The following is an 11,383-nucleotide window of genomic DNA, read 5'->3' as shown; positions in this document are numbered from 1 at the left end:
CGGGCCCGCTGCAGCCGGTCGCTCCGCTGGCTCGGTTTGCTCCGCCTGCACGAGCTCATTGTGGTGTTCAGTTAGAGGACAGAGGTTCGAACACGTTCAACGCCGAAACGTCGCCTTCGTGAAACACCAAGAAAAACAGCTCACAATCCGAAACCATGTTTGCGCGTGCATTTTAAATGACAAGGGACATATTTTGTCTCTATTCAAGATTCATCTTTGCAATTTTGAAATTTGAGTCAGGCGAGGTTGTTGGGGGATGGAGGCCTCAGGGGCAGTCGCCTCCTGAGCCGCCTGAGAGGCAGTTTAATGTCGCAGAACACAATCCCTGCTGTGTGTAGGCAACCTACAACCCCCCCCCCCCCCCCCCCCCCCCCCCCCGCCTTTTCCAAATCAGCCGAACTCCACTTCAGAATTCATCTTGCATCACGTGCACGACAACGACACATCTTGAAACGGACAAAAAAACATGTTTACATTTATTTACAGTGTGGTGTCTGATAAGTCGACACACGTAGCTTGGCCGAACAGTCCGTATGATTTCTAACCGGGTACAGAGCCAAAATATACTACCTAAAAGGGCCTCGCATAAATTCCATTTCGCTCGTGCCAATAACGCGCCGTAACTCACGGCGATCACACGCTGCGCGTCTTCGTTAGGCTCGGGCGTTATTTGCAGAAGAGACCGAGGTGGTCGTTACCTGGCCATGCGCTGCGTTTAATTAGCGAGAGGCTGTGTCAGAGTGAGGGAGGAGAGAGGGGGGATACTCGCACGCCACCAGCGCGACGCACGCTGACCAAGCGGGGGGCGGGCGAAGTGGGTGGCGGGGAGACCCGGGAGACCGGCCAGCTGAGAGAGACAGAGAGAGAGAGAGAGGGAGAGAGGAAGAGTTGCGACCAAACAGCTCATAAAAGTGTAAACTGGCTGAATTCGCGCTTTCTCAAATTTCCTCCGTGTTTATTGTTTACTCTGGCAGGGCGGCGGCGCGTCGCAGATGTCCGCGGCGGCCTGGCGGCGGCTGGTGGGCGCGGGGGGAGCTGACAGTGGCTGACAGCGCGTCCCGCGCTAGTCCCGCGGGACTGCTTTGCGCCGGGCGCACCGTAATTCAGCAGCCATTTGAAAGCAAGCGGCTGACATTTTAACGCCCGTCGCCGGCGTCGCCGCGCCGCCAGGGCCGAGCAGGGCGCTCAGAGCTCGTTGTTGCAGCAGACCGAACGGCACAATACATTGCTTCAACTTCCATGTGGGTTATAACGACGGCAGTTCACATACTGCACTGATATTTTTCGTTCATATTTTGTAATGTGATGTGCCGATTTTAAGCACGAGAATTCAATCCTATTTTTTTCGATTTTAAATTTGCCCTTTGCTCTTCAATGGGGTATAGTATTAGTATTTATAGTATTTTTCTTGGCGATTATTGAAAGGCCATGAAATCGCGGCGGTGTGATATAGTTCTTGAAAATTTAAAGCACATTATCGCCTTTTGGTTATGCTTTATTTTCGATTCCGAAAAAGAGAAAGGCTTTGGCTGCGTCTCTTTGACTGTATGCAAAGAGAAACACGCGCACACTCCCGTCACTTCTTGCTCAGCTAAACTCGGCTCACCAGACGTCTTTACGCGGCCCGCAGCCCACAACAGGTGCAAGGAGTGCGCAACACTCGGGTGTAGTTTTGCTCAAAAATGATGCGGCTTGGTTTAGACTAAATCGCCTGCAGACAACGGTCACACATATTTTCACAGCTTAGGCAGATTCGCACCCGGATGGAAATAAGTATATCCAAATGACACTTTTGGGTATACTTTTGTAAAAATTTGAAAACAAATTGTAGGTGTTCTTAAAGTATAGCAGATTGGAACGGCAACACTTTGGTGGCACTTTCGGCATACTTTTTTATACTTTTTGTATACGTACTATTTTTACACTTATAAGACACTTTGGCCAATGGCCAGTCACATTTTTAGCTCTTTCTTTCCATGCGGGCAACACTGGAGTGCACTATCAAGGTACGTAAATACATTCTTTCGATACATATGCTATACAGTATGTATACGTACGCCGGGAGCGTCGGTATGAAAAGAATATATATGTGTGATGACTGTTCACTTCACATGCAAGAGTCATTTAATTTCTGGGACTTTCAATTAATATACCTGCTCTACACACATGAGTCATGTGTGCGCGGCGGTGGGTGCGCAGACTGCAATAACCAAACGCACTCGATAACCATCGCCATCAATTATTGCCCCGATAACTGCTACGTTGAAAGAGTGGGGATGAGGGGAGAGGGGGGGAGCCGGGGGAAGTGAAGGGAGATCAGGGAAGGAAGGGAGAGTAGGAGAGGGGAGGACAAACAGCAAGCAGCACATACATACGCTACTCGGCAGCACAGGTAGTCACCGGTTGAGTTGTTGCACCCTTCACCTTACCTTCACCTCTCTCATCAGATTGTGAGAGATAGACAAGCCACTGAACAACAATATCTTTTGGGCGTGCACTCCAAGCTCGAGCCAAGTCCGCCGCGGCCTGAGCCGCTCTCGCCGGGCCGGGCCTGGGCCGGGCCGCGCTGCCGTTGCGGGGGAGTGTCCGAGGCAGCTGACTCTCCCATACGTTACAATAAACGTTGCCGACGCTGTCTAGTTATAAACGAAACGCGATAGAGGCCGAATTTATCACCGAATCCACACCCTTCCTGCGAGGGTCAGCCTGGGCAGGACAGCGGCGGTCGGATAGGCGTGAGGCGGGGAACTCCACGGGCGTATATACATACCGGTCGAGTCCTTCTGATTTCTGAACCTCTCCCCCCCCAACTCTCTTGAGCCTCGCAGAACATCGATTCGATTCATTCAACTGCAACAGTCGTGACCGGGTCGTGACGAGGATGTCCCGTACTCGTTTCTGCGGAGAGGAGTCGCGCGACGCGGGTATTTACACGCGTAATAAGTGCCCAGGTGTAGTAATTCCACCCGCCATCACTCTCGTCGCGGCGCAGCCCGCCGTAGGTCACCCGTGGGAATCGCATTTGCATCAGGTGTAGGAAGGGGTGGGCTGGTGCCCCCCCCCCCCCGCATCCGCAGACCGCCCGCCAAACAAACTAGAGTTGATAATTGAGATGATGATGATCGGAATCCGGTCTCAGCGTATTACAGGTCCCGTCTGAAGGCGAGTCTCGTCCCGGCGGGGGAGGGGGGAGGGGGAGGGGCCCGACGACGGGATCCTGGCGGACCCGGGCGGCACGGCGCTCATGGCACGTCATGGCGCCCGCACGCCCGCCCGGCTGCCTGCCGCCGGCGCGCGCTGCGCTCTGGTGACCGCCGGTGCAACTAACCCGAGGGGTGGGGGAGCCGCCAGCGCCGCGCAGCACGCCGAGCACAGCGGGCCGGCTCGGCGCGGCGCCGGCGCGGCGTTCAGTCAGTCACCGGCCGGTTGCGAGGGAGGCAGGACGCACGCTCCGCCTCCACACCAGATTCACGTCCGCGACTTCGACTTGTTCGGTGACGAGTGTGTGAAGTGTTGTGAAGTGTCTCCACCGACCCCGCTTTACTGGATTATAACTGGAATACTGTGCAGTGATTGGATTATCGTGTTTGAATCTTGTGCCACTCTCTTTGGATAACGTTTGGTTTCGTCCTGGATTTGAAACCAAACGCGCGTGCGTGTTGTGTGCTGTTGTGATCATGTGCTACGAGCGGTGATATGGCAAACGCCAAGACCACCATGATGTTGCTGTGGATCTCCGCCGCGCTGCTGGCGTGCGCCGCGGCGCGCAGCGTCGTGCTGCCGTCGGACGCGCCGCGGGACTGTGAGTGGGTGCCGGGCGCCGAGGCCGCGGACGGCGCCGACGTGTCGCTGTCGGAGAGCGCCGCCGTCCTGGCGTGCAAGCTGCGCACCATCGGGGGCACCGACGGCCTCCTGGCCAACCTCACGGCGCAGCAGGCCGAGCGAGTGACGGCGCTGCGCCTCGAGTGCAGCGACGTGCTCTTCTTCGAGAGCTCGCTCGAGGAGCCCCGCCACGCTGGCGGCGGCGGCGGCTTCCTGGGCCAGCTGCGCGCCCTGCGCCGGCTCTCCATCGAACACTGCAAGATCCGCTACGTCCCCGGCTCGGTGCTGGCGCCCCTGCGCGACCTGCGCCACCTCTCCATCCGCACCCACAACACCGACTGGTCCGCCATGGCCATGGAGTTCAACTCCGAGTCCTTCCGGGGGCTCGCCGAGCTGCGCAGTCTCGACCTGGCCGACAACAACGTGTGGACGATGCCGCCCGAGCTGTTCTGCCCGCTGTCGGGGCTCACGCACCTCAACCTGAGCCGCAACAAGCTCCAGAACGCCATGGAGCTGGGCTTCTCCGACTGGGGCGAGGGCCCCGCCGCCCCGGGCAAGTCGTGCAACGCGGCGCTGGAGGAGCTGGACCTGTCCAGCAACGCACTCACCGCCCTGCCAGACAACGGCTTCACGAGCCTGCGCTCGCTCCAGAAGCTCTTCCTCCAGGACAACGCCATCGCGGCGCTCGCGGACCGAGCCTTCGTCGGGCTCGTGGCGCTCCAGACCCTCAACGTGTCGAGTAACAGGCTAAGCGCGCTGCCCCCGGAACTGTTCCAATCATCGCGCGACCTGCGCGAGCTCCACCTGCACAACAACAGCATCAGTGTGCTGGCACCCGGGCTTCTGGAGGGTCTCGACCAGCTGCAGGTCCTGGACCTGTCCGGCAACGAGCTCTCCAGCAGCTGCGTCAACCGTGACACCTTCTCGGGCCTCGTCCGCCTCGTCGTGCTCAACCTGGCCCACAACGTCATCACGCGCGTGGACGCTCAGGTGTTCCAAGACCTGTACAGCCTGCAGATCCTCAGCCTGGACCATAACGGCATCGAGGTGATCGCGGAGGGCGCCTTCTCTGCTCTCAGCAACCTGCACGCCCTCACCCTCTCCCACAACAACCTGGTGCGCCTCGAGTCGTACCACTTCTCTGGGCTCTACGTGCTGCACCAGCTGTATGTGGACCACAACCGCCTGCAGGCCGTGCACGCGCAGGCCTTCGAGAACTGCTCCAACATGCAGGACCTGAGCATGGCCGGCAACAACCTGACCGAGGTCCCCGCGGGCCTCACGCACCTGCACTTCCTCAAGACGCTGGACATGGGCGAGAACCGCATCACGACGCTGTCTAACGAGTCGTTCCACGGACTGGACCAGCTGTACGGCTTGCGCCTCATAGACAACCGGGTGCGAACCGTGCCCAAGGACACCTTCTCCGCGCTACCCTCCCTGCAGATCCTGAACCTGGCCGACAACCAGGTCGAGACGGTGGAGCGGGGGGCCTTCGGCACCAGCCCCACCTTGCACGCCATCCGGTTGGACGGTAACCGCCTCACTGACATATCTGACATGTTCCATGACTTGCCCGGCCTCGTCTGGCTCAACGTGTCCGCCAATGCCATCGCCTGGTTCGACTACGCGCTGCTGCCCAACAGTCTCGAGTGGCTCGACATGCACCAGAACCGCATCGAGCGACTCAAGAACTACTTCGAGAAGGACGGCGAACTGCAGATAAAGATGCTGGACGCGAGCTACAACCTCATCACTGAGATCGGCGAGTCCAACGTGCCCAACAGCGTCGAGACACTGCTCCTCAACAACAACCACATCCGGGAGGTGCGCCCCAACACGTTCGCGCGCAAGACGAACCTGAGCCGGGTCGTGCTGTACGCCAATCGCATCGAGAAGATGGAGCTGGCCGCCCTCCACCTCGCGCCTGTGCCCGAGGACCGCGAACTGCCCCAGTTCTTCATTGGCGGCAACCCCTTCTACTGCGACTGCACCATGGAGTGGCTGCAGCGCATCAACCAGCTGTCGCACCTGCGCCAGCACCCGCGCGTGCTCGACCTGGACTCGGTGACGTGCCGCCTCGCCCACTCGCGCGGCAGCCCCACGCGGCCCCTGCTCGACCTCGTGCCCGCCCAGTTCCTCTGCCCCTACGAGACGCACTGCTTCGCTCTGTGCCACTGCTGCGAGTTCGACGCGTGCGACTGCGAGATGACGTGCCCGGACAACTGCACGTGCTACCACGACCACAGCTGGGCGAGCAACGTGGTGGACTGCAGCAACGCGGGCTACCAGCAGGTGCCGCAGGGCATCCCCATGGACGCCACCGAGATCTACCTGGACGGCAACAACCTCACCGACCTGGGCAGCCACGTGTTCATCGGCAAGAAGAAGCTGCAGGTGCTCTACCTCAACGGCAGCCGCATCGACACGATCCACAACCGCACGTTCAACGGCGCCACCTCGCTGCGGGTGCTGCACATGGAGAACAACCACCTCCAGGAGCTGCGCGGCGAGGAGTTCGACCCGCTCAAGAACCTTAACGAGCTCTACCTGGACCACAACGCCATCACCAAGGTGGGCAACAAGACGTTCGCGGCCATGCGCGAGCTGGAGGTGCTGCGGCTGGACGACAACAAGATCGAAGACTTCAAGCCCTGGCAGCAGCTGGCGGCCGCGTCGGAGGGCGGCCGGCTGGCGCAGGTGTCGCTCGACGGCAACCTCTGGACGTGCGACTGCGAGCACGTCCCCCAGATCGAGGCCTGGCTGCGCGACAACACCAACGTGGCCGTCAGCATGCGGTGCGCCGGCTCCACCGAGACCCTGCAGGAGGTGGTCGCGCGCTGCAGCAGCGACGCCAGCCAGAACGTGGTGGCGACCAGCGTGGTGCAGCGCGGCACCGTCTACACAGCCCCGCTGCTCAACCACGACTACGTCACAATCGTGGCAGCTACCCTGGCCGGCGTGGTCGTCGTCCTGCTGGTGCTGGCGCTCGTCTTCATCTTCCGCCACGACGTCCGCCTGTGGGCGTACGCTCGCTACGGCGTGCGCATCCTCAGTGACCCGGCGGCCGAGGCGGGCGACGAGAAAGACCGCCTGTACGACGCGTACCTGGCCTACTCGGTGAAGGACGAGGACTTCGTGAGCCAGGTCGTGGCGGCCGAGCTGGAGCAGAGCGGCTACTCCCTGTGCCTGCACTACCGTGACATCCACCTCATGAGCGGCGGCGCCAGCTACCTGGCCGACGCCGTCCTGGGCGCGTCGGATGCCTCCCGCCGCGTCGTCCTGGTGCTGTCGCTCAGCTTCCTGCAGAACGAGTGGGCGCGGCCCGAGTTCCGCGCCGCGCTGCAGGCCTCGCTGGAGCAGAAGCGCGCCGCCATGCGTCGCCACAAGGTGATCCTGCTGCTGACCACGGCGCTGGACGCCGTCACGCTGGACCCCGAGCTGCAGCTGCTGCTCCGCACCTGCACCGTCATCTCGTGGGGCGAGAAGCGCTTCTGGGAGAAGCTGCGCTACGCCATGCCGGACGTGGCGCTGCAGCAGCGCAAGAAGCGCGCCGCGGCCGCGCCAGTCACGGCCAAGCTGGCCGGCGGCGTGGAGGGCGGCCCCGCGCGCTACACGGCCGCGCCCACCTCGCTGGACGCGTGGTACAAGTACAGCGTGCCGCAGCACTTCATGCAGCCCGGCGTGCACTCGGCCTGCGCGCTGCGGCACCACGAGGACGACCGCGCGTCCACGGCCAGCCCGCACCACCAGGACCAGGCGCAGCAGCAGCTGTACAACTACGCGACGGCGCCGTCCGAGCAGAGCCAGCACAGCTACGTGTCGATAGACCGGCACAACCCCTACGGCCTGCACCACTCGTTCCGCCGGCAGCGGGACAGCCACGTGTACAGCACCATCCCGGACACGTCGTGCCAGCCCGCTCTGTGCAGGCTGGCCAACGGCGAGTTTGCTGTGATCCAGGCCGCCCCGGGCCAGTGCCCCGGCGGCGCGCCCGGCAGGACTTACTTTGTGTGAGACACCAGTCCGGTGAGACAGGGTTTGTGTGTGTGTGGCGAGTGAGTGCCACAGTAGTCACCTGAAAGTGCCGAAAAGTGAAGGCTAAAGTGACGGCATTTTGAGTATTCTGATAAAAATTCTCAGTATTTATTGCTTTCTAGCTCTGTTAATATCTTATTTGGCATTCCAAGCTTTAGTTATGCATTTCAGTGACATTGACGACTGAATTCGTTCAAGTACCTTATTTATGCTTATGTTTAGTAAATTATCTGATGAAACTTTCACCCATAAATTTTTATGTATTGTTTTTAATTATGGCCAAATTTTCAAACCAGTGAGTGTGAAGTTGTTAGTACATGTTTTAAGTTTGATTTCACCAATGTTTTGTTTTCATTTTTGTTCTTCGGGGCTTAGGTTTTAGTGAGTCTGTCATGTTGTTATTTATGTCTGCAAGATAATGCTCTCTTTATATGTAATCATAATCGATGGCTGTGCAAAAATGTAGCAAAATGGTCATGTTGTCACCATTTCTTAGGCGAGTGTACTTTTCTGTCTTGTTGATCGACGGGCCCCCACTGCGCCCTCCCCTACTCTCTACCTCATCATAGACTGACCAGAGGGTCTTTATCGTGGCCGCGATGACCCAACCAATGAATGAGCAGCAGAACTGCATCGAGCGAATAGGAGTTTACGCCTTATTATGTGTGAGCATGTTTATACTTTATTACTCAGCTGGTCGATATATCATAGCCTGAGCCACAATGGCTATCACTGCGCAGCCGCACAATGGACTGACTGGGTGGCGATTCGACGTGCTTGTCGAGGTGCTCGCACAAAGCGCGTCTCACCTTTGGCCGCCTGCTGCTGCCTCCCTGCCCGCTCTGCCCGCTCTGCTGGCCTCGTCTTTACTGTAGATTTTTTTTTACTGGGGCCGCGCTTTTGTTTTGTGATTAACGGAAGCTGCCATGTTATGGAATAAAGAGCTTCATTGACAGGCGCGAAGTCTCGTCGATCGTCGCGAGAAGCACCGGGGCCTGACTCATGACTCATGTGTACTCTGTAATAGGACCACAATGTAATCATCGCACATATGTAATGATTGCCGATTTGTACTTAATTTCGCCCATTTAAAAACAGCTAATGTATCCACAGAAAATTGTGACATTTTAAGGAACCAAAATATATTAATTATTGTGATTATTCTGCTCATGTAAAAATTACATAAATGTATCATGACATATTCATGTAAGCACTGTCGAGTCGTTGTTTTGGTGTCACCTCCCACGTTATTACTATAGCTTGTCATGAGGTCTCCGAAATAGATGTGGTACCTATATAGTTATGTTCAAATTATGTAAGATAAGAATGTATTATTTGTGCATATAAGTAATATTGTTTTGTAAATTATGAATTGACTGTATGTTTTGTTAATACTGCACATTTACTTATAATTTATTTATGTTCGCTTGCCTATCAAGCAGAAATGTGATACTTAGGGTCAAAGAATGGAGGTACAACTGTGATCAAATGTACAGAGGGCCTCTAATTGGCCAACAAAACTTCCAAGTGTGATAAAAAGACCCTGTAATAATTGTGGCTCAACCAACTTTTGCACATTGTTTTGTTGTGATTACTATGGATATGTATTTCAGAATTCTTTAATTAGCCTTTTATAATATCTAAAGCGTAATTTGTGTGTGATTCAGAATCAAAGGTACTTACAAATTCAAATTATTTTTGATTCTGAATCACAAATTGTTTGTGACGAAAACGCTGTCTCTCTGAATACTATTTCCAGTGTAATACGTTTTAAAGTGAAGTCAGCACAAAGGGAGCTGATCACCACAATCATATACTGGTCACTTATTTATATAGAAATGTCTTCAATTTTCTATGATGCTATGTACATTGATTTTATTTCCTGAAAGTCTGATACTAGATCATAAATTGTTATGTATTACTGTACATATGCCTTTTGTTTCTGTGTATAAAAGTGTACATATTAACATTTTATAAATAAATATTATATGCGTTACATTATTTAACTCATATTTTGTTCTTCACCCCAAAATTTCCTTGAACGAGATGAAAAAAAAAAGTGAGGAGGAATAATTGCTACGTTAGATGAACAATAACACTAAATATACTTAAAAGCCCACTTCAAATGCAGAGGAAAACATTGATCTATAAAAATGGCAAAATTAATAGAAAAAAGACAAGTAAAGAAAAGTTTGATGCTGCGCTGTCCATGGCTCTGAATGAGGGATGATGCGTGTGCTGAGGAGGGACAAGGGGAATAATTACACGGCAAACTTGTTTTCAGCTCAGAATCTATTCAGCCAGCAAACCGATACATCAGGCTACATAGTCAGTTTACAGAAGGATTGCATTGCCAAACAGCAGACAGGCCGGCTCACATGTCTCGGAAGGGGCCTAAAGGCAGGCTAAAGAGGACGACATGGCGACTACACTGATGAATCCATGAATTATACAGGACGGCATACGGCCGCGAGCGCGGCGCGGGCGCACGGCAGCATCTCAAATAAATAATAATGGCGGCGCAGACTCAGGCTCCGGCAGGCTCCGCGGTGACAGCGGCGGGTTCCCACGCCGCGCTCATAGACCCACAGCCGGGCAGCAATGGCGACCGTAATGACGGGTAATGACTGCGGTGCGCAGCGGGACGCATCAAGGTCGCGGCGCCCAGCTGGCTTGTCAATTGACCTCCCACACCACACGACCCGCCTGCAGGCTGCGGTGTGCGACAGGACACACAGTGCAGGAAGCACGAGAATCAGCTGAGGCTGAGGCGGAGGACTTCAACTTGAAATAGGGTTATCACGACTATGCTTGCTCATAGCGAACGACACTGGCAAGAACAAGCATTCGATGCGAGGAATTGAGTGGAATTATTCACACTCTGGAAATTTTTGACTGTTGTAACGCAAAGCATTTGAAAGGTCGTGATCTTTCAATCATGGTTATTCCGATTGATTTGTTTAAGATATTGATATCTGCACATTTTTGGGCGGAATTGAAATAAGATCTGCAAGCAAGAGAGTGGAGTGGGATGGATTAGTTGACCTTGGCCCTGGCTTACACTCGCGGATGGGAAATGCAAGGAGGGAGAGAGGGGCTGACGGTAATTATGATTCAGCTCCGCTACACGAATGTTGTGGTTTGTTGGGGCGCCCTGAGCAGTACGGCCATAGAGCCCGCATGCCGTACCGCTAGCGCGCCGGCGGCGGCACTGACAAGCGCGGCGCAATTCAAAATACCATCCCAACCTTCTGATTTACGTCAGCGGGCATCAGGTGACCACGCGCAGTACAATTAGGCTGCATTATAGGCTTTATTAATGCGCAGTTTGCCTTCATGTGTTCGATTGCGCGCCATAAATCTGAGCTGGGGGCTGCTTTGCTGTCCGAAGCGCCACCGGGACAGCATGGGGCGACGCGCGCCCGCGGCAACCCAAAAAATGATTCTGCTACGTTCCTCTTCCTCTATAGGCGCGATTCAGAGAGAGAGAGAGAGAGAGAGAGAGAGAGAGAGAGAGAGAGAG

At 55.5% G+C, this 11,383-nt stretch overlaps 2 protein-coding genes across 2 annotated transcripts in view; one reads left to right on the top strand and one right to left on the bottom strand.

The window, feature by feature from the left end:
• The window catches only part of LOC113213357 (probable small nuclear ribonucleoprotein Sm D2), a 214,078-nt gene that overhangs the window by 129,008 nt on the left and 73,687 nt on the right, over positions 1–11,383 (bottom strand). The gene's annotated exons all lie outside the window — the stretch shown is intronic.
• On the top strand, positions 3,421–9,866 carry LOC113207520 (toll-like receptor 6). Its single transcript, XM_026424128.2, has one exon. It carries the CDS (start codon positions 3,697–3,699, stop codon positions 7,837–7,839), a length of 4,143 nt encoding a protein of 1,380 aa, XP_026279913.1. The 5' UTR covers positions 3,421–3,696; the 3' UTR covers positions 7,840–9,866.

The sequence above is a fragment of the Frankliniella occidentalis genome, unplaced genomic scaffold, assembly GCF_000697945.3.
Source record: "Frankliniella occidentalis isolate FOCC.00 unplaced genomic scaffold, Focc_3.1 Scaffold12, whole genome shotgun sequence".
NCBI lineage: Eukaryota > Metazoa > Arthropoda > Insecta > Thysanoptera > Thripidae > Frankliniella > Frankliniella occidentalis.
This window is presented reverse-complemented; position numbering and strand designations above follow the sequence as displayed.

Bases quoted from the DNA above. Each gene is read 5' to 3' on its own strand.
- LOC113207520 (XM_026424128.2), top strand. From the start codon at position 3,697: ATGGCAAACGCCAAGACCACCATGATGTTGCTGTGGATCTCCGCCGCG.